The following is a 27,957-nucleotide window of genomic DNA, read 5'->3' on the forward strand; positions in this document are numbered from 1 at the left end:
AATAAGGCTAAAAAACTGATGCACTGAAGGTGTATGCTGATATTTCAGATATGCTGTGTACAGTGTATGCATCAGTGGCGGTCGGTGACTTTTTGTAGAAGGAATGCTGGACATCAAATGTTTATACTCGTACTTACTTGATATCAAATTTGCACATCTAGACGCTAGCCCAAAAACAAGATACAATTAGGTACCGTCTAAAATGATCTCCACAACTCAATTTTTCCAGTATCCAGAATAAGTTTTTTTTCCGCAAATGGCCGAGACACAAAACTTTTTTCGGATTAATGATTCAATTATACAACCACACATTTCACTATTATCATTTAGAACACGTTGGCGAAGTATCCATCTTATTTTGGGGATTCATTTTATTTATTTAAATTATGATCAAAAAGTAAATCGCAGGATAACAATATTCAATAAGAATTCGACTTCAGTATTCAAGCTCAAAGCAAACTGTCAAAGCAGCACGCGCATACAATCCAATGGATTAGTAATAGAGTATACGATTCTGCGCATTATACATATGAGTCATTATACATATGGTTATTTGCAATTCGGGAATGTTTGTCTTTTTTTTAAAGTATTATAATTAACACTTCCGGCGGGAAGGTTAGTTTAACCTCTTACCCCGGTCCTATTTGAATGGCGAGATATGCATTGCTGTCCGATAATTTTATACTTATTTTTTGTAACAATCTCTTTGTAAGGGTTCTCAATTCCAACCATATGTATGTGTATTTAATGAATTTGAACCAACTCTTCAACTACTTATCTTTCGTGTGTAAGAATATTTTATCAAAGGGAAACTGGGTATAAACACGTATAACGGGTAAGACGTCCCCAACTTGTTGCATCGGAGATGCTGAAGTTTTTGTTTGTTTTGTAATGATTTGTGCATGAAAAAAAAATAGTAAATACATACATTTTTTACAAATAAAATATCACTAAATGACTAAAAATTGACTTATACATATTACTTGTTAACAAGGCTCCTGTTATTTTTAATGATTATAAAAACATATCTAAAAAAAAAATTATGCAGCTTTAAAAAAAACTGTGTAATTATATTAATCAGTAATCTCTAAAGTTAGAGAATTGTTGACTATTTACAAAAGTAGTTGAGTTGTCAACAAAACTCCTGCAGTATGAGTCCACCAGTTGGAAAGAGTTTTAGCAAGACTTTTTTAGGTTTTTTCTAGCGTAGACATGACAACAATCTGAGTTTCGTGATTATTATTATGGAAGGGGTAAGAACAAAAATACTTTTGGCTATCATATTCCTCTTAACTCAATGGTTCCGTCCGCACAACGCACGCACAACGCGCTGTTTCGCTCTCAATAAAGTGTACGGTCCTTCCCATCAATGTTAAAGAATTAATTAACTCAGTTGCTTAGCAGAAGCAGCTCAGCGCATTGTGCGGGCGTCGTGTGGACGGAACAAATCTTTATCAAGTTCGCAGTCGCACATCAATGAACTTTCAAGTGGTACCTACTTAGTACAGATTGTTTGTAACTAAAGTAGCGCCAAATCTTATCTTATATTTCATCAATCACTGAAAAAGTTTTCAGAAAAAATAAACCTGCAGAATTACACCCTTGAGATTTTTATTAGCGAAATATCCGAATCCCCAGAAGCATTGAAATCCCCCGCCACTGGATGAGGGATGAAAGTGATCCGCGAATATGTACCAATATTCTACGTTCTATGATATCCAGTGCGTATATCCTTGCTACCATAATAATATACACTTTGCCTACACCTATCGACCTGCCTTTAGGTAACTAGGTAAGTACTTCCTTTGAAGCAGCCTTGTATATACTGCGTACCTCGTTCATCCTTTCTCTGGTTCTGATTAAATTCTTTTCGGAAATTCGTGCCATAAAAGGTTAATATTCCGACGTTTTTAATACGCTCGGTTAGAAGGCTCGAGAGGTGCCGGCGCCGAGGAGAAAGGGAATCAGATAGGATCGCGGGAAGACGTATGTGCACGAATTACGATATTTAATGGATTTCAAAGAGGGTAGCGGAGAAGGTGGATGTGTAAAGGGAGCCACCAACTAAGCAGCCATTCAGATATAATCATTTATTTAAGCCGTAAAAATAGTTCCAGGTAGGGAGGCAAAGGAAGACGTTAAATAGGTAGAAATACTTCTTCACAACTTTAGTCTTGTGCGTCGTACATGTGGGTAACCGTAGGCAGACAAAAAAATGTTGATTTAGTATCAACGACACTTAATATGTTTCGATAGTTGTGAGTATGTATCATGATGGGATTCATATCACATCATCATTGGATCACATCATGACTGGATGTGGGTCGGTACTCGACGCCATGCGGGCGAAGACTTCTGATCAGCTGGTGATTTCCTGATTTACCAGAGATATGCTCAATTCCACATGCAGATGCTTGACACCGTGGATGGTGGAGATAAATGGTGATAAATTCCGGAGTGCGTGGCCCTCAACAGTCCGCATAAGTTAGAAGTTCTCTACGGGTCAAATTTATGTGATTTCGTGGGCGATAGGCATACTCTGTGCACTTATTTTACTATAAACACAATAGATGATTTAACACTTTTTTAGATCTACGTTTGATCCAATTCAAAGGTTTCCGTTTCATAAAAGCCCAAAAGCCTGCGTGACAAAAACAAATCTTTGTAATATGGCTTTCCGACGATAAAAATCAATAGAATTTATTGGTTTGGAAATTTTAGGGATGAGCGTTGATGAAAAATATACTTAAAAGTGGTAAATTTGTGCAAAAGGATGGGAATCTCCTATATCTTCCCCAATATTAGGACATGCTGATTATGTACGAAATTTACAAAAAAATGTCTTCTTACGGACCTTTATACTCTCAGCCATTTATTTAAAAAATTTAACTTTACAAAATTTTAGAAAGCACATTTAATTTTCATTAACAAAATTCTACTTAAATTTTCAGACAAAACATAATTCGAACTTTCTTTGGAAATTAAATCACTGACGTATTGAGCGAGTTATTATTTACAAATTATAAATATTTTTTCTACATGGATAAATCAAACATTGTAAATATGTTTATTTGGGAAACAAGCAAGCAGAGAGTTAATTTGGTATGATACGAACAATGCTTGCTCATTTGTTAAACCTGTTATTTAAGACATGAAATGGTTTATTAAAATATTTGATTTTTTGCAGTTAGTTATATCCAGAAAAATAACGGTTATTACTTTATTAGGGCTTTAAATCATTATCGACAGTCACGAAACCGGTAATCCTTTGACAATAAATTATTATTAATGCTGCTTCATTGAATTGGAGCTAGAGCAATACAGTCGAGCGCCCCCTGAAGGACCACTTCACCCGACTAGAAACAGGGGACCTTTTCATTAAATATTCTTGCATTGACGAGTAATCGTATTTCTCCGACGACAATCCAATTCAATCTTGGTGATTGGAGCGCGCCATTATCGTCTTTGTTTCAGGATTTTAAGAAAATTGACTTTTATCTGCTTAAGAATCTGTAAAAAAAGGGATTACACTTTTCAAAAGAATCTCGTAATTATATTTCGTAATTAATTCATGATTCAATTATTCTCTAAAGACATTCAATTATCATTCTATTTGATGTGATTATTATATTTGAACCTACTTAAAATTTACTATTTAAAATCATAGATGATTTCTATTGATGAAATCAGAATTTTTAAATCGGATTTTCCTATAGAACTATATTTCAGAATACTCGGTTTGAGCAGGAAACCTTACCTGATTGAAATCATTTCACTTTCACTAGAAAATTTCGTCATATAATCCTTTTTGTTTCACGTAAAGCAGATATTTTTTGAGTCAAAATTATTATTTAAAATAAAACAAAAACTTTATAAACATCACTTTTAAACTTTTTTCATATGTTTAACTGAACTTAAAATAGTACATTTGTTTCAAGCGATGATGATTTTGTTTTCATATATTTTTCGAAGCATTAATGTGGAAATCGCATAGTAAATTATTCTAATATTCATATTAGAATGCTCGGTATTCCACAGGTTAAAAATCATTGGTTCGCAATTCGCACATAATCCTAAGTACCCTTTACAATGATGATTTAACCACTTCAATAATAACCACATTTTTAGGTCTGTGTTAAAACTTCTGAAGAAAATTCACAGTGGCGTGTGGCAGCTCGTTTGTCAGAAACCAGACAACATTTTTGGTTTATCGCTTATTGAAATACTTATCACAAAATGCTGTAATGGATCCTCGTTCAGACACCCAAGATCTATCCGGAGCGGACCCTAGTTCACAGGAGGTCATAAAGTTCGAGGAGGTCTCTGGTCTTGCAATAGACTAGCGGATCCCCGCATGCAAGTACAACTTACAGTTTTCAGGGCCATTGAATCTGCCTGGCTGCCCTATGGCTCATGTAACCTAATCATAAGGCAGGAATCTATTCCCTGTGCCCGTAATCCTAGGATGTATATGGGAAGGCAGAAGATTCTCCTTGCTTCGTATCCCTCTCACAGGGGTAGCACGGAAGAAATAATATTCGGAAATTCATCATTTTAATTGCGTTCCCTAACTTTTTTTTACTATTCGTCTCGTTAAAAAACATTTTTTAACTATGATTTTTAGTTTTTTTTTATATATAATTACGGAGTACAATAATAATGCTCTATAACAAAAACAAAATAAAGCTAAGGTAAGAACAACAAACTATATACAAGTTTGGGTCAAGTGAAAACAAGAGTTCTGTAAATGGAGAATTTTAGTAAAGTTCTGGGGGATGTAGCTAAAAATGTCCGGTATATTGCAGCTTTAGTTGATGTTATAAATAATATAGTAAGCCCACAAGAGGTTCGGAGAAGGTACTATTATGTTAAACTGCAACTAAGCAGTTTGTGAACAATGAATTATAAAGGAATATGGAAAGTTCCAGGGTTTCTTATTAGATAGTGATATTAATTGTGGCCAGTAGGGTTAGGTATTTATAAATTTGATAATAAATTTTAAGTATTTTTCTTAAGACATTACATTCATGTTTCTCATTTGAAATGTTTATAAACGTGCTACGATATGTTTTATTTTTATTTTTATATGCTATATTTCCAACATATATTGCATTTACGTCGCAATAATATCATTGTTATAAATACAAAAATATTACTTTGCTTAATCCTCAATAAAACCGCCTGTTTTTTTTACTACCTACATATTCACTGTGTTGGAGCTCAGGGTACAAGTGATTGTTTTATTTGAAATATTTTATCCAACTACAAAGTGAACGATATTTACGAAAAACTATCATATTTGCAAATGTATGAATAGCTTAAATATTATGTTTTCGGTAATAAATTCTGTAATTTAATAGCAGGATTTTAAAACATTTCTTAATAATAACTTATGGTTTTATTTGTTCATTGCTTTGTGTTTATAGTATCGATTTCCTGTAAATTTTTTTGACCCGCAATTTCTGTTTCTGTTTCATCTTTTGTTACAGTTATAAAAATAAAACGCTTTGAAGATTAATAATTCTGTTATTCAAAAACCTTAAAGCATTACGATGAAAATCAAATAATCATTTATTTATCCACTTCAAAAGCAAGCAAATAATATTAGGAAGAGCTAATGAATAAAATATTATTATCATTACAGCTAGTGGAATGCTTTATCCATGGTTATTTCAATAAAAAATGGGTTTGTAAATATAAAAATATTTTTAAGTGAGAAAAAATAAAGTAAAATCAATTAGATTACCGTTATGTAAATAATACGTGAGAAATTGGCAATGATTCTCTTCGTTTTTCGGAAACATTAAACTATTCAATTTAATCCCGCTACTAAATAAATATTGCACCACTTGAAATATCTTAAGGCTCACCAAAGTTTAAAAATAAATTTACAACCTCTTTTGCAAAGATTAATCTTGAAATCCCATTACCTCAGTTATTACTTGAAGTGGGTATTATATCTCCGAAATTGGGTATTTTAAAAATTTTAAAATCAAATTTAACAGTGTTAGTATTAATTTCTGCAAGTATTTTAGTTTTTATTTTTATGACAACTATTTAGTATTGAAACACTTTTATGGCTATTAAAATCGGGTTCCTACCTAAATTGCCCTCTCCTTTGTTTCTTACATTTTCGAAAAAAGCCCGAGGATATCGATCTAATGAGTGGTTTATTCTATGGGTTTGATGTTATTGTCGTCATTGCATTTCGTTACATATTTGTCGTCCCCTCGTAATCATTATCGGAAAACAGTATAATTAATCAGCCCCAACCTTCGTTAGGTTGATATTATGTGTTATCGAGAGTGATCGAAGAGCCGATGAGCCGATTTATTTGAAACAATAAATATTTGTGACACAAAAACTGTTCGTTTTGTGAACCATTACTACATCTATAGACTATACTATAGATGTACATCTATTGACTATAGTGCCCAGATCAAGACCATTATCCGAACTTTCAATTGAAGCTTCAATATTCACAAGGTAAAAAAGACCTCTTTTCCCCTCCTGTGTTTCCTTGTGATAAACACAATTATACATTATTTTTTTCTTGTTAAAATTTACAATCCATTCGTCGAGTACCTATCGATTCGGTACGCACATTTTTTCAGCAAACAAAAGCACTATCAAAATTTTAATAAAAAACATGCAAATAAGTCATCTTAATATGGCCTAAGCACAGTTTGATAATTGGCGAAACAGATATCACAATAATAAAATCTAAATCAAGTACTTGCAGGGCTTAATAATTTAACATTATGTACATCCTGTCATCTTAGGGCTATCAATAAATGACAACCATGACTATAGGTATATTTGCACATTGAAAAAGAGTGTGAATTATTATTTCACGAATGAATTTTTATTGTTGTAGTTTTATAAATATAATTCTGTCTTGAACCCAATTAATGTTGTATCCTATCTTATATCTACTATAAAGTGATATCTTGTTTTTATATAACGCCTACATTACACGAGAATAAGCTTCATAATTTTTTATATGTTTCATAGAGAGCGGACGTGTTTTAACCGCTCCGGTTTGTTTAATCCTTTCAGAAGGTTTCCCTTGTTAAGAGATTGGTGAAAAATGTTCAGCATCCGTGTTTTATATAGTGCTTACCTTCTTATTTCACGAAATGCGCGTAACTTCTACCGTTTAGCCAATTTGCAATTATTATAGCATTTTAAACCGATTAAATTTGGAAAGTGAAGCCAGAACAAAGATTCTCAATGCAGTCGAAGATTTTATACCTGACCCCTCAAGTGTCAAGTGGTGTCGGGATTTACGGGACCTCTTCAACCGAGGATATCTACCTAGAAAACAGATAAGCAATATTTTATTTAAAAAAATTGTTTTTGTTTATGTTTTTTGTTACAGATGACACACATACACTTCACTTTGACTTTGGTTCAAGATTTTGCTTATGATAGCCTGCGATAAGCGAGCTCTATAGGTCTGAGACAGAGGTATAAAATCGTCGGATCACGACAATAAAAAAAATTGTAATTTTTTTTGTTGGATTTTATTTAGGTATTAGAGCCAGGAAAGAGTCTAAAAGGGTCGAGAAGATCACTAAGTGGCATGAATAGCTAAGAAGTGACTAGAGAGACTAAAATAGACTAGAATGAGGCGATTTTGCACAGCGATGCTGCCAAGGTCTGTTATCTATGTGAGGATATTGTGTCAGCGCTCTTTATCAGCAGCAGACACATGTCAGCACTATATTAGCAGCAGACACATACCTGAACGGATGACGAACCTCGTGCTGACACGTTTGGTGGACGGGGTAGTCTCTCTCGCTGCAGCAGAGCAAATGAACTTATTTAATGATGTCAGGTATTCTTTAAAATAGTTCTTTCCCTTCATAAATAACCAATACTGAATATATAATATTATGTACATGATCACATACAGGAAAGGAATTGAATTTTTCACATAGATAACAGTATCTATGTGAGGATATTGTGTCAGCGCCCTTTATTAGCAGCAGACACATGTCAGCGCTATATTAGCAGCAGACACATACCTGGATGGATGACGAACCTCGTGCTGGCACTGTTGGTGGACGCGTAGTCTCTCTCGCTGCAGCAGCTGGTACAGTTCTTTCACCACCTAGGATTCTTGCAGCAGAGTCTCCATCTTCTATCTTCGTCAAACGTCACAGCGGTGCTGCCAAGGTATCCTCGCATAGATAACAGTATCTATGTGAGGATATTGTGTCAGCGCCCTTTATTAGCAGCAGACACATGTCAGCGCTATATTAGCAGTAGACACATACCTGGATGGATGACGAACCTCGTGTTGGCACTGTTGGTGGACTCTTTCGCTGCAGCAGCTGGTCCAGTTTCTTCACCACCTAGGATTCTTGCTGCAGAATCTCCATCTTCTATCTTCATGTCACCTGTTACTGTTCTTCATTTTACTTTACTTAACTTCACTTTATTTTGGCAATATTTATATATTTTTAAATACCTGCAACAACTGTAAAGCGCCCCTGAGGTGATAACTCACAAAAACGGCGCTATAAAAATTGTCCACTATTTATTTATTTTATTTATTATTTTTCTTTCTTTTCACAAACACTATTTTTTTGTATAATTTTCTCATAATTTTTTATCGCAAGGAATGTTTTATTTTTTTATATAATTTTCACAATAAATCCATTTTTTATTACGAGTAATATTTTGTTTTAATAAAATTTTCTCATAAATTTAAATATTTATATTACAACCAATATTTTATTTTCATATAATTTTCTCATTTATTTCAATATTTGATTTCACATAATTTTCTAAAAAAAATTATGTTTTTATTAGATTTCAGCACAAGGCTTTGGAGAGACATACGATACAGGATAACTCCTGTCCCGGTGCGACTGGTATACCTGTGGGCATTGATCATTACGGCATCTTGTATCACAAAATAAAAAAAAGTGAGGTTCTACATTCTGGCAGCCCTGGCTCCTCCGCACCGCCCGGGCCGAGTGTATTGCCGCCAACTTTTATCTTCACACTCCAGTGGCTTCCGTCGTTATTCTCTCATACCAACCAACCAACCAACCTACTATATTTTGTTTTGGTATTTTCTTCTTACAGACTTAAAACTTTGAGAAAAAGGTATCGAATAAGCTTAAGTATTCTTCACATGAAGCATGTTTCCCTTTCTCCTAAAAATAATTTGCTTTATAAATTGTGTGAGTTTTTGATGCAGATTTTTTTAGTTAAATACACCTTCTTTCAGTAACATAATTTGACCAACATCATTTGACAAAATCATCTGGCACACTGAAAAATTCTATGCGATTGCATAGAATTAAACAATAATTGAACTAAAAATAGTTAAAACTAATAAGATTTTTCAAAATAGTAGTTATTTTCATTCAACAACAAACGTTTGATCCCTTCGTCCCTTTTAATTGGGATTCCAGGAGTCGATATCTACTTGGTTAAAAATAAGGTTTGTAGATCTTTTTTTATATATTTTTTTTATTTTTCTATATTTTCTATCAAGTTTTCTTTTCTTCGAATCTTTTCTGTCTAGTTTTCTACTTTCAAGGCTGTCACGACGTGTCATTGATTGAACTTTTACGTTTTAAAATCTAAAATAGTCTTTAAAAAGATAAAAATCGATCTTCAATCTCAAAGAACTTATAGTATGTTCATGTCATGCATACCTAGTTTTTAATAGCTTAAGTTGAGTAAGTACTTTAATAAAAACCAACCTAATGTTTATGGATAATAATATTATATTTTGCCATTAATAAATCAAATTAATAATCTCGAATCAATCTCCGTCAACATGTCAAAGCCTAACACAATTCTAAGAAAGAGTAAAAGTATCTTGTGATAACATATGTTTATAACCCCAGCTTAGATAAAGTTGTAAACAGTTTCTGGTCTAAGATTTAGATATCGGCGGATATTTTCCCCCCTTTAATAATTTTCTAATTTGATAAGCTGATTGAATTCCTATTGCATATTTTACTATATCCGCAATAGTGCTCCTATATCAAGTAGAAGATAAGACTTATTAGGTAGGTACCAAAAGATTCCGTGTGATATGAAACAGCTGTTTTTTGCAAAATAAAACTTTCAGAATACGTATTTTTTTGGAAACACAAATAAGTTATCTTTAAACCTTCGACGTGATCTTATTGTTTTGTACTTACTTTTCAGCATTTAAACCAATTGCACGCATAAAAAACATTCTAGAATTAATATAAGTGATTGCAAAAACGTTTGGCAAGAGCTTGCTTATTATTTTTTAACATTTTAACACCTCTTAGGTATGTTATATAGACATTATATTCCGCTCCATTATTATTACTCCATTATTTGTTTGGCACTGGTAATGTACATTGTTGGATAAAATTATTGATCGCAATACCAGTATCAATATTGTATCCAGCCTAATAATGCGTACATAAATGATACGGGTTGATTTCTAAACCACAAGCCCAATTTATATATTTCGTATAAATTGGGCATTACAATAGTATTTCCCGGGAATAAGAACGACACAATCCTTTGATGCGATACTCCTTTATGAGCGGCAAAGCCTGTCATACGCAGCCTCCGCGTGACGTCATCTCCCGTAGGTTGGAACTTATAATGATGCCGCTAAAAATAATGGGAGATAAAAAATAATAATAATGAGGCAGCTTGCTTTTAGGGTTGACAGTTTTTTTGTAAGAAAATCACAAATAATGAGAGGGCTGTCAGCGGAATGTTTGGATTATAACGATTGCAAAATTGTCACCCTCAAAAATAAACATATAAAAAATGTGTTTTTGCAGAAAATCTATTCCTTCATTTTGGAAGGACTTCTTGACTTCTCGGTTCCTAAAAACCGAAGGAATTTTACGCAAAATTCAAATCTGAAGGTTTTTCTTCCAATAATATGTATTATCTCAATTTACCAATATTTTTATATATTGTTTAAATATGCTAATATCATTAAAAGCAGTTTAAAATTGTGTTATTTTGAAAAATTGACGCCCCTCTCTAATATTTAGAAGCCACGATGGAAAAAATCTTATAAAGATTAATAGAATTCATCCTTAGTATCTTCGTATATGCTTCCTATAAGTCTGCCGGTCTACCGCTACAATTTATAATAATAAATCAATTTTCGACCATATTTTAAAGCTTCTACAAATCATACAATATTTAATTATTGAAGACAATCTTAGCGATTCCTAAATGAAAATCTGAAACAGAAAAATCAGAAAAAAGATACGGTCACATCTAGGACTCGAGTCCAGGACCCTTGCTTTGCCGGGGCACCGCTCTAACACTGAGCTAATTCGACCCTATATCCTTCGGTCATATTTAACTGTATCATACTTCGAATAAGAACTACCAACATTGTCTTCATTTTTATCATCGCACATCTTTATGTACGATCACAAGATTCAACCCGAACTAAATACAATCTAGACAATGTCTTTAGATAAACATATCTTATTTTAATTTTAATGTGTGACATCTATTGACTTTTCTGCAAGTCTACGATGAATATTTATTTTTTTTGGAATAATTTAGTGAATAAAACCTCAAATTGTAATATTTAATTATTGAATACAATATTAGCGATTCCCAAACGAATCCGCTCTGCCCGGTGGAGCGGTGCCCCGGCAAGGCAAGGGTTCTGTGTTCGATGTGACCGTATCTTTTTCTGATTTTTCTATTTCAGATTTTCGTTTAGGAATCGCCAATAATGTGTTCAATAATTAAATATTACAATTTGAGGTTTAACTCACTAATTTATTCCAAAAAATAAATTATCATATCATAACTGAAACATTAAAGCAATTAACTTATATTCGTAGATATCTAGTAATATGAAAAATGTGATTTTAAATGAATGCGAATAAAATATCTCTATAATATATAATATATGTTTTTTAAACATTAACCACACAGGCCATGAGGAAAATAATTTCCACTTTTGGGATGCTGTGTGGAGGGTTTTTTTTTAAGAAAAGGAAGGAGATGAAGTTACAAGTAATAGGTAGGCATCTAGGGTTCAGTGTGTCCAGGATTGACGGACATATGAATATATCCCTTCAGAGCAGTTGGAAAGGACAAATGGTCTCCCCAAACCAGCCTTGGCACGTCACACAGCTTGTGGGCAGTCGCATTCTGAACACACCTCACCCTATGAATCACCAAACGTAGCGAACCATTTGAGGTGACCTATGAAAAAGATATTGGTTATCCTACAAATGTTACCCGGGGCAGCGGTAACCAAACCCGCATCCCAAATTATTATATATTGCCCGTGTGGAATTATTTACAGTATTGAAAATAGAGCTTTCTCAAATACGTTTAAACGTGATATTAAAAGAAATCCGTTCAAACTATGAATGAAATAATGATGAAATATGATCTCACGTCAACGTTTATCTCTTCCCAAAGCAAATATCCTTGACGGGAAATCAAAAAATTCTCCTAGGATATGAGAGGAAAAATGAAAATAAGAAATAATACACTATTCCCAGAATACAATAACTCGTTGTTTTTCACATCGTCAACAGATGGCGCCAACTTCTCTGAAAAAATCACGAGGGTTGTCCGCCTTATAAAGAACAAAGCAAAAAGCATCCGAAGCGTTGATTGGTTCAATCGTCATTAGGTAGCTTTATATCCAGTTGTAGTCCTCACTCGATCCTCGAAAACTGAAAATATATATATATATATTTTTTTTTATTAATTGTAATTTATAATTTAAAACATCGGCTTATCTACAATTTATGGAGCTAAGATTTCTAAATATGACTAATTAATTAACTCACCATCACGCAGTTTCTCGCGGGGGTATGCAGAGAGGACGGGCCGCCAAACAGCTCGGTCTTGGCACACAATCATTCACATTCATATATGCAACAGACAGTTTTAAGTAGAAAAGATAAATTTTCATAATTATTATTATTTTGTTATGTACCGTACCATATGTGCGTTATTATTGTTTTATTGTGAAAGAGATTATTTATATATTTATAGTACAAGATTACTTAATATTTTTAAAATTTAGGATACAAAAGGTTTAAGTTTATTTGAAGAGAAATTATAAATATCCAATTTGAGATGCGGGTGTAAGTACCGCCGAAAACATTTATTACGTAACCAACACCTCTGCCGTAGGTCAACCCTAGCGCTTCGCTACGTTTGGTGACTTAGCAGGAGAGCCCGGGTTTGTTTGAAGGCGGCGAACATGTCTGCATCTGGACTAGTTGAGGAAGAACTTTTGACTTCTCTTTTTGGAATCTCTCGACCCATTGACTTATACCGCAGTTGGGGGGAAGGATTCATATGTCCGTCACTCATGGACACACTGACACCGACCTGCATATTCCTACCCACCCCTCACTCCTTTTTTTCCAGGACGTCCTGTCCTTCCTTTCCTTAAAAAACCACCATAGCATCCCCTAAGATGACATAGGCTCCGAGGAAAATTATTTTCCTCAGGGCCTCCCGTATAGAGATAAAATTAAAAAACATTTACATTGCATTGATTTTTTAGAAGTTTCAAGCATTAAATCACTTTTCTTATTGTACTTTACTACATTGTGCAAGTGTAGGATCTTGAACAAGTCGTGGCCACGACTAGGGGGGTATTTCACTATGTGGGGCTAAATATCTGACTAGCTATCCGTTGGCTGGCTTTAAAGATCAGAATAACTTCGTTACTCAACGGCGACCGTTTCACCATTGTTTCCGAGCTTACGGATAGATAACACTCGAAATAGTCTGCAAAATACCGCAAAATGTTTGCAGTTACTCCATCTACTGCCACGGCTGTCATGCGTCACAGTCCGCACACCGCGAAGTGTGCATTTTTTTTGGTTATGTTATGTTGATTATCAGGTCATTTTAGATAGATTCGTGTCGAAATAATACATTGTTTCTTATTTTGAACACAATCAAATAATTTAGGATGGATCATACAAGCATTCAAATTCATTCAACAAAATTCGACTCACTTCTCCGCTGTCAAACTCGGAATGTTTTGACGCCATCTTTGATTCGAGGAATAGCGCCTAACGTCTGGTTCGAGCACTGATTAGTCAAATCGAACTTTAACCCGAGCGTTAGCGTTATTCAGATATAGTGAAAACGAAAAAATGACTAAACTGTGGATTAGTGCTTAGTCAGAACATAATCAGAGATAGTGAAATACCCCTTAAGTGTGGACGGAAGTTTGATCCATACTGACATGAAAGGAAACTGATATCCCCAGTTTACATACGGCCTTTCGACAATTAGGCGCCAAACAAGCCAATTATATTGATTATTTTTGTGTTCACCAAATTCATTTCAATTCACCAAAAGTAAAGAAAAACTGAGCTAAAATTGAGCATACGGACCCATTTTAATCTGTTTTGCTTAAAATTTAATAGGTTCTATAATTAATTTAGATCAAAGCCGCTAACAATAATTGGTTTGAATTTCAATTCCATTTTCACAAACTCAAATGAATATTATTAATCCGATTAATTAATTAAATTTGTAATAATCTTGTAATAATTAATTCAATACACGATTATTCTAATATTATATAAATAAAATTAAGACCTGATATAATATGTACTTACTCAGGACGGTTTATGCAAATTAATCCGTAGGTTTCCTATATATTAACGTTTAAAATTTGATATTATTATTATTCTTGAAAAAGAAAATTAGAGTAAATCTAAACGAAACATTAAACATAACAAGAACAAGAAAAATATAACGGTCTCAACTAGGAATCGAACACTCGACCATTGGGACCTAATTATTATGTCGTATTTTGTTGATCTCATATTTCAAATTCTGAATTAACAATATTATCGTGCAACTAATTTTTCCCATATTTTTGGCTGCTATCTTTTTGAATGATCACAAAGTTCTAAAGAATGAAAAAACATTTGTTAGACAAAATTCTTAGGTTCGATTCCCAGTTGTGATCGCTATTTTTTTTCCGTGTTTTTCTGTTTCATGTTTCGTTTAGGTTTGTTAGTAGTGTCTTTTTCTTCAATGAAATATTACATTGACGTGTATAACCTTCAAAAGTTAAAGAAAAGCTGTTCTAATAAAATTTTAATTTACAAAATATTGATACTAATTTATCAGATACTGTCTTCTGTTTGTGTGCCACATTTCAAAAGTTTTGACTTTTTACACTTGTCACGGGAGCTTTAAAGCTCAGACATATTACGCTATATGCATAATCGCTTATTTGGAGTGGCCTATGCAGATTAGATGTTGAGGTGTCGCAACGTGGAATAATCTTCCTCAGGAGAAGAGGTCAGATAAATTGGTAACTGCCGCGGAATATCATTGCTTTGAATGTGATCTGTCACCTTGACAGGTGACAACCGCGCGAAAAGGCGTTCTGTAAATTCATTTGACCTATGATTTGATTTGATTTGCCTACGGCAGGAGGGGGGGTCGCATACTTTTCAAATATCGCCTGGCTAGCAGATCACGGTGTATCATCTTCGCCACGCCCACACTGTTACAGGTCTGTATGGGATTGTATGGCGACCAATAAGGCGTTATTTTATTTATTTATTTATCTATTCACTTATACATACAGTTTATAGGTATACATATTGACATTGGGTGCAAATAATTCAGATAGATGTTCCATATGGTGACCGGATAAATCATCAAAATGATAAATTCATCACATCTTTAAAAAGTTATATAAAGTCATGGAAAGTGATGAAAGAAAAACTTTATTAACTGGGTTAAGTATGTTAGGTTAGGTTAGGTAAAATTTTTTTTCATCGTTTTTAATGACTTTATATCACTTTTTAAAGATGTGTCGAATTTTCACTGTGTCGAGTTATCGTAGAACCGATATAAACATCATAATATTATATATGAGTAATGAAAGGAAAAGTAAGAGATATACATATAAACTGAGTTAAAGTTATATAAAACGCTTTGATGCGTATAGTGCAATGTGTCTCCCCCATTATGCTTTTCCATGTGTATATATTAGTTATAAAACATGAATATCGTCTAATAGGAAAAAATATAATAGAGAGTTTGAGTATCTTATCCATTGTTCGTGTTCAAGCTTGAATGATTTCGTGCGAACCGTACCTAACAGTACATTTACTTGTCTACCCTACCGCAACGCATTAAATCGGTCAAGAGTATAAAAACTGGATATCGAATTCAATAGCAATGAAATTCAATTATTTTTCTTTAATAGATATCAATGAATAATATATTCAACAAAGGTCATGTTCCTACTGATCTCTTAAAACTTATTTGCATATTAATTTGAAAACTTATTGTAGTATTCAGTGTTTTCACATTGATCCAACTGTTCAACTATTTTCATGGTCTCAAATTTATACATATTTTGTCATTAATATAAAAAAGACTTAAGTGAATCAAAATTCCACACTAAATTCATTCCATTGAATAGCTAATTCTAAGTAGTTTAGAAACCGACATACAGACAAAAAATATCGATCTTAAATATAAACGAAATATCATTTAAAACTAAAGAGAGTAAACATATTTATATATTTAAATATATGTATGATTTGAAATTCACGGCAGAAATTATTATTTATTTATTTATTTTGTGAGAAACAAACAGCTTTTATATAATATACAATGATAGATATAAATATACAAGTTAACTGAAGTCAAGTCACAGAAGTTTCTTATGTTAAAGTTCATTAGAAATGAAGTTTTAGTATCTTAAAATTAATTTGGTGTTAAAGGAAGGGAAGAGGAAAATAGGAAGAGGATAGGAGATGCTGCCGATAGATTCCATACTCTCATATTAATAATCGATCGTACGCATTACTTCACATCGATATTTCTTTAGGTGTATTTCTTCTTTATTATAGTGATTTGTTTATGGGGTATTATGCCATGTTGCGCTACCTCCTTTTTTTAGCCAACGTTTCGGACAGCAGTTCAGTGTCCATCATCAGGGCAGTGCAATACGGCACGATACCCCAAAAACAAATCACTATAATGCTTACTTATTACTTTAAAAAAACGTGAAGGTACTTAACTCATGTTGTACCCATAATATAAAAACTGCTTACCTTTGGTAGAAAATTCTTATCAATTGGCAATATCGATCAATTTTAAATTGTGATTATAATTATTATCACCATTGAGATTACCCAAAAAAAATAGAGGAACATTGACCGAAAATTTAGTACAGAAACTGTCCTCAGTTTGTGGCTTCGAAACTTGACTAGTACAATAATAATTATTGCTGTTCAGTGCTGCAATTTTCCATTTGAAGATGTTCTACTTCACTATCATTTAAAAAAAGGCACCTGAAAATATGAACCATATTTAATAGACTACTTCACAAATAACACCAACAACAAAAACAATTAGAAATTAATATCTGCAAAAACTGTTGATATTGGTAATACTTATAAATAAAATTATATGTATCTGTACAAATTAAGCGCTTACTAAATAATATTAACATAAAAAAAAAGTTTTTAATCGGGTGACTGATTTTATTGACCGTCTGCGCTAAATTCATAGTAGTTCTTCGCCTCATTACAATATATTATGTTGATTTAACTGTTAAAATTGTTACTACCACTGCTAAACTACGTTATTTAACATTGGGTATTTCTTCTACGTAATTAATAAACAAAATATACCCGTCACATCCCAGTGTCTACTAAATTATTATAATTTATTATTAGTTCTTGAACCTGCCGCAACTTTTTAATAGCTTTGTAAATTTTTTATGTACCCTAGGGAAACTCTAGACGTTAATTTTACCTTGATCATGAGCCACGTTATTTAGAAACGTAATGTTGTTAATAGGTTTTACAATGATATATAGCACTGATTTCTCAAAAAGTTTCTGTAAAGCAGACATTATACAAATTGATCTGCAGTTTGATATATCGCTATTATCGCCTTTTTATGAATAGGTGTTAAATAACTCTTTTTCCAATGAGTCGGAAAAGACTAATTGGAAAAGATAATGACTAGTTAAATAGTTTATATAGAGGATATATCAGACGACTAACACAAGTTATTAAAAATATTGAAGGAATGCCAACAAAACCTATATTCAACTAGATTAAGATGATGAAATCAACAAATCTAGTTCACAAACATGAAGATGAAGATTTCAACAAACACGAAAATGATGAAATCAACAATCCTAGTTCACTTACATGAAGATGAGGTAGTCAACAAACATAAGGATGATGCCCAACAAAACCTAGTTTAGACACATGAATATGAAGAAGTCAATAAACCTAGTTCACATATATATGAAGATGAGGAAACTAAAAATCAAGAAGATAAGGCAGTCAACAAGCACAAAGATGATGAAATCAGCGAACATGAATATGAAAAAATCATGATGTAACACCAATACAACTTCAGAAACAGGAATCACTAGTGAGGAGGACAGTGAATAAACTACTATACGTTGTATTTATTTTTTTGTAATAATCAGTGAGTGAAACCTCAAATTGTATTATTTAATTATTGAAGACAAGCAAAAAATATAAGCAATTCTTAAACGAAAATCTGAAACCGAAAAATCAGAAAAAGATACTAGTCCTAGATGTGACCGTATCTTTTTCTGATTTTTCTGTTTCACATTTTCGTTTAAGAATCGCTTATATTTTTTTCAATAATTATACTATTCTTTGTATTTAAATAGTCATTACTTAATAAAAAAAAACCTATATATATACTTTGACCGAATCCCAGAACAAAATTTTGGTTTTGTTTTTAACTATATTTTTTTATTTAATTTTTGATATAATCCTTTATTACATAACTGTTTGAAAAATAATGCATTTTAGGCTAAAATAATGAAATCCATTGTAACTTACGGAGAGAGTAAGATGGATGATATTTCTGTATAATATAGTGAACGCTCATGCAAAAAAACTGATTAAAGAATTAAATGTCTACGAACTTAACAGCTGCACCACACAAGCATTTTTAAATGGCGAAATAGACCTCCAAGGCCTTGAATTGTATTAGCAAATGAATGGAAACGGGTTTGAACACTGAATAAAGTTGTAAACTATTTCCAATTCTTTCACCAGCCCACTCCAAATCGATCCATGGCCTGACACGCCGGAGTGTTACAGACACAAAATACTTTAGTTTCAATTTATCCGTGTTATTCACCAATTTGCAACTCTCGTTTTGCGCACGATTAGATCAAAAGTAAACGCAACAATATGTGCACAAGATAAATCGTTTGGCGTAATTGACAATTTAATGCAAATATTTGCAATGGCGTCATACTTATTTGAATTATATTTGTTTGGTGACCGCCTCGTACAATATATTTTTTAATACAGTGTTAGTGTATTTTTGTGATGTAAGAATAAATCAGTATAAACCGTTATTTATCCGCGGGGTTAAGAGTGTTAACTATTATTTAATAATATTCATTAGGATCTCAGTTTCATCCCATTTGTGTCTTGTTGGCATGGCAGACTTGATCTCGTCCAGGTCAAAAGTTTCAGATAAGAACTAAATTAGAGTTTGGCATTTTTTAAATTTTAATTGTTACAATGTTTACACTCAAAATATGTACAGTGTTAGTGTTTGTGTCGTTGGGAATCAATGCACAGAGGTATTTTGGTAGATTTAGAAGAAGTCACTGTGTAAGAACTGAATCTAATCCATACACACTTTATAGTACTAAAACTTCCTACGATACAGTTAGAGGGGATTCCGATTCTGAATCAGGTTTGTTTATTTGAATACTAATCTTTATTTTAATATCGCTTCCTGAGAATGTGAACTATCGCTATACGAATAGTGTATAAAAAGTGACAATTCAACATAAACAGCAATAATTTTAACCGAAAATGAAACATATTACAAAAAATCTATGATCATTAACACAAGTCTATTTAAGTTTAATTGGTATAACTCCAGTATATCTTTTGCAACAAGTATGTTCGAACCTTCATATAAAAAAAATTCAGCTTGCTTGTGTTTGTGCACCCAAAACTCGAAAAGTAGTCTACCAAAAACCCTGAAAATTTCAAAGTTTGTTTTCATTCTTATTAGTATCAGGAGGGTATAAAAAGTAGTTTGAATGGCAGAAGAAGTCGGGGACGCCCGAGGAATACTTAAAGCAATATCTTTGCGCTGGAATGAGATATGGAGTCAAATTAAAGTAGATGTAATATAGTTTTTTAACAATAACATTGTGGTATACAGTAGTAAATGATGGAAGAAGTCGGATACGCTTGAGAGAGACTTTAAAATTATGGGGTCCACTAGTAGGTATTAATACCGTAGCTACTTACCTTTAAACACCTTTGTGTTGTGTGATAATTAAAGATGAAGGCTTGTTTGTTTCCAAACGAATTGGAACCAATATCAAATTTTGCCGATTGTAGTTTTTTTTACATTTTACTTGAGATCAACCATTTCGAGGTGTCTAAAAGCAATTTTTTGTTTTCTTCACAGTATGACCATCTCTTATTAATATAATTATTCCGTGAACATAGGTTATGTAATATAATTAGATCACTTATGTGCAGAATATAACAGCTCTGTAAATAATACGTTTAAATCATCAGAAGCAATCATACTATTGTAAAACTAACAATCCAACAGTAAATGTGCAAACAATTATGTTTCTCTTTTCGTCAACCACTTTTTGATAATGGCCTTGAGCACCGAAACAGCTGTCACAATACTTTTAGAACTGAGGAACAGTAATTTATATTTTTAGTTTACTTTAAGAACACTATTTTTTTATTTTATAATAATGAGTAAAATCTCAAATTGTAATATTTACACATTGAAGACAATATACGCGACTCTCAAGCGACACTTTGAAAAAGTAAAATCATTCCTAGGTGCGACCGAATCATTCCTAGGTGCGACCGAATCATTTCTAGGTGAGACCGAATCATTCCTAGGCGAGACCGAATCATTCCTAGGTGCGACCAAATCATTTCTAGGTGCGACCGAATCATTCCTAGGTGCGACCGAAAATTTTTCTGTTTCAAATGCTTTCGATTGAAAGTCGCTTATATTGTCTACAATGATTTTTTGAAAAACTGATCTTTTTTACTTTATTTTAATATATTGTTTTCTTCAGGGACAGTTCATTTTCATATATTTCTTATATATCCCATACAATTAGTGTTGTGACGGTGGACGTCCATTTGGGTGATATTTCTAGAGCCTTTCGGGGAGTTGCTTGCACCACGACCGAAAGAGTGCCTCTAAACAATATTTCTTCCAAGAGTGCCTTGGAATAAATACTGTAAACTGTATGTACGTGTGTGTGTGTGTGTGTGTGTATGTGTGTGTTGGTTTGTATTGGCCTACCGCTACAGCAATGTGAAATTTTATATTTTTGTGTTTGTTCTTGTGCATTGTCACCAACGTAAATTCTGCAGACAGATTAGACTAGGGACATTTTTATTTGAATCGTTATACTATTTTTTATTTAACATAATTTATTTATGTTTATTTCGATTCTAAAACGTTGATATTACTAGAAGTCTAACAATAACAAAAAAAATGTTAAGTTTGTAAATATCTCAAATTCAACACACTTGGGCAAGTTCATTTATATGATATTTTTTTTAATTCGTAGCTTAGTAGATTTTTTATCTCGAATTCAAATAAAATAATTGGGCGAGTTCTTTTTTAAATTGTTCGAGTCAATGACAAGGGCATCCACCCACGTTTCATAAATACCGTGTTTGTGTCTCGATCAAATGAATATTAAATAATATTATTTATTTATTATTTCATTGTATCACATTCTAACTCATATTCACGACTGTTAAATTGACTGTACCTAATATTTTAATATGACTTGCGTGGCAAATTTTCCTTATCCCTCTCCTCCCCTTTCCCGTTCCAATCTAAGTATATTTATGTATAGTTATAATCACTTTTATTTATTGTTGTTTATGGTAGGCATATTATAGGTTTATCGTTTGTTGAATTTACATTCGTATTATTATTTTTCTTATTTGCTGCTTAATTCTGTTTTTTTTTCAATTTTTATTAAATATTCTAGTTTACAGGTTATTTTTATGTTTCTAAATATCTTTCTGTGAACATTAATAATTGGTCTGTTTTTTTTGTTATCCTCTTATGTATATTGTATTTACTAAGACTGTTTATGTTCCTCAAATAAATAAATATAAATAAATAAATTATTAGATATGATTTACTTTAATTTTCCAAAATTAATTAAATATATTTCTATGATCAAAACACAATGAAAACAAATAAATTTATTTTTTCAGTTTGCAAACCGATCCAAATTTGGCACTTGGTTAGACATGGGACTCGCTATTCATCGCCAAGAGACACGGCGGGGATGAAGTTAGGACCAGAGCTAAGAGATAGAATCTTACACAATTATGAATTGAACTACGCAAATGACGATGACGCATTATGTGCTGCAGATTTAGAGGGTTTGTCCACATGGGAATGGGACAAAACTATTGAAAGCGAAACTTACAACCTAACCGAGGAAGGTTGGAGAGAAGTTAAGGACATAGGTCAACGATACCAAAGAAGATTTCCAGAACTGATGTCGTTCTATTCACCCGACCAGTTTTACTTCAGACACACAGACAGACAGAGGACTTGGGACAGTTGTAGAGCCTATGTAGAAGGACTATTTGGATCACATGAAGACGTTAAAATAGAAGAAGCAACAGCGGTTGATAATATTGTAAAGGTAAAAAGCAGATCAATAAACTGAGAAAGCAGAATAATTCTTAAGTCTTTTTGAAATATATTTTTTGGATATTAAGCCGTATTGCGCTACATCCTTCTATAGCCAACGTTTTGGAGAGTTATAGTGTACAATATAGTGTCTATTATCAGGGCAGATGTATAATAGATAAAATATTGTGTGCATAATGTATGCACATGCAATACCGTTTTCCCAGATTCAATCCTTTGAGAGATGGCGTTACAGTGTAATTTATATTTGTTTTCTGCGTTTCGTTTTGGTGTAGCCGTTAATTACCCGAAAAACTATTGAGCTTAGCTCCATCGTATATATTAATATTAATGGGATTTTTGTGAATTTCAATTACCTTCGTAATTAGAAATGCTCTATATGTTTTGGGTCTTCCCAAGTCATTAAAATTCAAAGATTAAATCACCGTTAAAATTTAACTTTGTTAAAATTCAAAGATTATGTCTGGTTCTCATTTTAGCCCTACATGAATTGCCCTGCTTGGAGAGAGGAAGTAGAAATGAATCACGAATTTAGAGATAAAGAACTGACAGTCCTTAAACAGCAAAATGGATATAAACAGGTACTTCAAAGTTATTTTTTATTAGAACTAATTTTATTTTAAGTGTTGAATTCTGTGTAACAAATCTGCTTGTTTTTTCCAGCTCGTATCTGATGTCTCCAAAAGGCTTGGTTTTAGAAATAACCTGACAGACGAGGAAATCGAGTTAATGTACAACCTCTGTCGCTTTGAGAAGAGTTGGTTTCCCGATCAGTTCTCCCCATGGTGTTCCGTTTTTAAAAAAACAGACCTTTTGATCCTGGAGTACTTTGAGGACCTCAACCAGTATTACAAAACTGGATACAGTCATGAATACAATCCAAAGATTGGCTGTTTACCTCTCAGACACATGATGGAGACCTTTAATAAAACTATTGCAAATAATATAGCAAAACCAAGAGTAATTGGTTTGTTCTCACATGACACGATGCTCGGATTGGTTTTCACAGCCCTCAGATTTGGAATGGATGATGCACTGTTGAAAGGTTCTGAAATGAATCCCAACAGGAAGTACAGAACCAGTTTGCACGCTCCGTTTTCTGGAAACATTGCCGTTGTTCTGCACAAGTAAGTTTATAAAAATATTATTCTTACTGCAAAAATTTTTTTTTTTATTAAATCTACTGATTTTGAACTTACGTACCAACTGAAAACATTTGTATTAAAACATAGAATTTAATTGGTACTCAGAATACTTAAATGTATTTAATTATTTTACACACGCACTGTGATTATATACAATGTTACCTGGAATATATAATTACACAAATCATTAATGAAGATTAAAAACAATATTGTTAAAAGCACACTACCTTGCGGAACCTCAAAAAAGATTGGTAAAAGGTTCGCCCCTCCAGTTCACAAGCGAGGTGAGCTGACAGTTGGAATAGGTTAGGTCAGGTTTGAGCCAAGTAGCATAGATGACTATACTGCTAGTTACTAATAGAGTTTATATAGTTCTACAGAGATGCTCAGGTATATAGGTTCGCAGCTCCAGTTCAGAAGCGAGGTGAGGTTTCTACTGAAGAAATTTTGAGAGCATAACAGAGAGAACGTTGACCTCCAGGTTGTCCTAAATCCCTGTAAGAGTTTCTAGGAAAAAAAATTACCAAAATATCTCTGACAACATGAATTACCTACTCTCTTCGAGATAATACCACATTTAAAATCTTATTGTAATTTATTTTTGGGGTACTATGCCGAATTGCATAATTCCCCCAGATCATTACGGCAGATGATGATGGACACTACCATGCTATCGAAAACGTTGTCTAAAGAAGGAGGTACCGCAACAGGGCATAATACCCTAAAAATAAATCATATTAAAACTTTTGACCGTTAATCTATTTAAAATTTTGTTTGAATAGGTGCGGAGAAGGAAAATACGAAGTCCAGTTCTTCCTAAACGAGAAGCCAATGGAGCTGTTAGGCTGCCCAAAAGGACTCTGCTCCTGGGAATATCTTCAGAACTTCCTGAGCATAACAAAAGACTGCAACCTAGACTTTTGTAATCAACCCAAGAAAGCGTAAACAATTTGTTTTTTTTTATAAATATATTAATTTAATTTATATAAACAAGACTGTTACATTTTATGTTGTTTTTATAAGTTTAGGTTGTTTCAGTTATAATCCACCTTTTCCCATTTATAGCCGACCTTAATCTTCAACTCTCGTATTTAATATTTCTTTTTTGCTCGGCATCAAATTTATGTGTTCAGTTATTAGTTTAAGTATCAAAATAATTATGAAAATTTATTGCCTACGTTCAATGAAATATTTTGTAGATAATAAATATATACCGTGTGTATACCTAATTTCTTAGATAAAAATAAATTTGAATAAATGTTAATCAATACAAAATGAGTTTTTTATTTATTTTGAAATAAGTCTTTAGGTTATCCATTTTGTCAGCGGAGGTTGTAATTAAATTTGGTGATTATTTTTATCAACCGACACATATTATCTATATATTTTCTACAATAGATGTAAATTCATTTTTAATATGTGACGCGTGTAGGCATAATTTAACTGTATTACTTACGTCACGTTTAACATAGAATATTCAAATGAAACGACGCGTCATCCGATTTTCTCTAAAAAATGTTGTACTTTAGAATAACCGGTATTCGAACCGGTATTGTATTTTGAATAATAATTCAGCTAAGAAGTTACATACAAAATATTATGAGTAGATGCATGATTTAGAATTTTCTTTTTATTATTTGAAATTCTGCAAAAATATTAAACAAAAATTTAAAAAAATCGATTTATTTATTAATAAAAAATTTCAAATTTGTTTTTTATTAGTTCTTTTCAAAACACTCTTATGTTTAACTTCCATTGATCTAAAATATACATTTCAATACAAGACGGAAACCTAAAACTGAATAAAGGAAACAAATCAATATTATATTATGTCAGTTCGTATTTGGAAATTCAAATCTGAAAATATCATAAAACACCATAATTTTAAAAGCACTACAAAAATTAAAATCAAAATACAACACAGATACAAACTTCACAATATAAACACAAAATATTCAAACTCACTTAAATCCAAAATGACATCCAAATTTGTAGATATAAATCTCCGACTATTTTGATTTCGTTTCTTAATCACCGTAATAACATTTTTTCAATGATGCAATTATTGTTTTGTACCTACATAAACCAAAATAACGTTCTTCAGTAAGTGAAATATTTGCATACCTTGATATATATGAAATTATCGCTATGCAAAAAAAATAATAATAGAAAGCATCTGGGACGAATTGTGTCAACAGCAATTTGGTAGTTAATTTACGTAGGTGAAGAATACGATTAAATCAAGTGTGAGCAGTAGAAAATATTCATTAATTATAGACACGTTTATATAATGAGCATGATTCATTCGTAGATTTATTATTGATGGTATTTGGAATCACAGATAAACGGGCACGTAGATTTATTATTGGTGGTACTTGGAATCACAGATTTACGGGCACGTAGATTTATTATTGGTGGCACTTGGAATCACAGATATACGGGCGCATAGATTTATTATTGGTGGTACTTGGAATCACAGATATACGTGCAAGTAGATTTATTATTGGTGGTACTTGGAATCACAGATATACGGGCACGTAGATTCATTATTGGTGGTACTTGGAATCACAGATATACGGGCACATAGATTTATTATTGGTGGTACTTGGAATCACAGATATACGGGCACATAGATTTATTATTGGTGGTACTTGGAATCACAGATATACGTGCAAGTAGATTTATTATTGGTGGTACTTGGAATCACAGATATACGGGCACGTAGATTTATTATTGGTGGTACTTGGAATCACAGATATACGAGCACGTAGATTTATAATTGATTGTAGTTGGAATCACAGATATACGGGTACGTAGATTTATTATAGATGGTACATGGAATCACAGGTATACGGGCATGGTAATTCAAACCTTGCGCGTGTAGTAAGCCTGATCTATTCTGTGAAAAGTGCACCAGTCAGCTTATCAAAATAATCATTAGTATAAATGTAATCAAGCTAGGATCTATCTTTAATCCTTATTCTCGTGCTGATTGGAAGTACACTAACGTCACACTGCAAACTATAGTGCGACCCAACTCTGAACTGCATTCGTTCCGAAAAATTTTGAAGCCAGTTGCACCGTATATTTTTCTCTATCATATGGCATGTGCTCCGCTAATGATCGCTGTATATTTAGTTCTCAGTTGTGTAAATTCGTTATTTGTGGCCTCTCATGATGTGATGAAGATATTTGATTAGCTGCCTTATTTGTATGAATTTTACGTATTCATTGCTATTTCTAAATTCTCGATTATTCCATGTAAAACTATATTAGTTACCATATCGGGTCCATATTTTTGGAATGCACCAAATCAAATAAGGGACTAAATAGAAACTTTTATATGCACAAGAAGAGGGTATTCGTTAAATCAAGGTTGTAATACTGACTACCGCAGAAATGAAAATCTAAGAAAGCCGGCCTCGGCTGATGATTTTTATTTTTGGTTCATTTTGACCACAATCACTGCACTAATCGATATAAATTTTGGAATTTTTAACTCGAATCTGTACTTCGCTAAAGGTAAAAGAAAAAAGAAAAGGACGACTTTTAAAAAGTATCCAATACTAATGATACATTATTTTCCAAACTATTTGAAGATATTACACGTGTTTACAATCACCCCAGATTATTCCAAAAGGCCTTGGCACTAAGATTACCGAAGCATTACCTCTTACCTTTCATAATAATATGTACCTTATATAGTGATACGATAATCACATTTTTATTTATTTATAACAATAACACGCAATAAATACTACGTACATTTCATAATCCTCAAAGAAAAAATCTTATTTTAAGTCGCTCGAATAAAATAACAAAAATATTATGCTATTAAATTAATGTCCAAATTTGAATGAGTTATAATCTTTAATGTATGCTCATATTAATTGAATAATTAATGTCACTTTCACGACTTTTGTAATACATTCGAATTTACGATAATCTCTTGCATAAACAATAAATAGCCAGTTTTAGAGGGAACTATTTTATCGTATTCAAGATAAGATAAGACAAGATTTTTTAAAGGAATATTTATCTATCACCTGCTGCTATTATTATTATAATTGCTTTAGTTATTGTTCGACAATCCAATAAA

At 32.5% G+C, this 27,957-nt stretch overlaps 1 protein-coding gene across 1 annotated transcript; it reads left to right on the plus strand.

Moving 5' to 3' along the window:
• The first annotated feature begins 18,901 nt into the window (after nt 1-18,901).
• On the plus strand, nt 18,902-25,067 carry LOC149423409 (multiple inositol polyphosphate phosphatase 1-like). Its single transcript, XM_089631957.1, has 6 exons — nt 18,902-19,194; nt 19,470-19,725; nt 22,266-22,705; nt 23,193-23,294; nt 23,377-23,840; nt 24,641-25,067. Exons 2-6 carry the CDS (start codon nt 19,548-19,550, stop codon nt 24,801-24,803), a joined length of 1,347 nt encoding a protein of 448 aa, XP_089488083.1. The 5' UTR covers nt 18,902-19,194; nt 19,470-19,547; the 3' UTR covers nt 24,804-25,067.
• Nucleotides 25,068-27,957: the final 2,890 nt, after the last annotated feature.

Source organism: Hesperophylax consimilis, chromosome 5, assembly GCF_061612785.1.
Source record: "Hesperophylax consimilis isolate HC1 chromosome 5, BYU_Hcon_1.0, whole genome shotgun sequence".
In the NCBI taxonomy this organism is placed as follows: domain Eukaryota; kingdom Metazoa; phylum Arthropoda; class Insecta; order Trichoptera; family Limnephilidae; genus Hesperophylax; species Hesperophylax consimilis.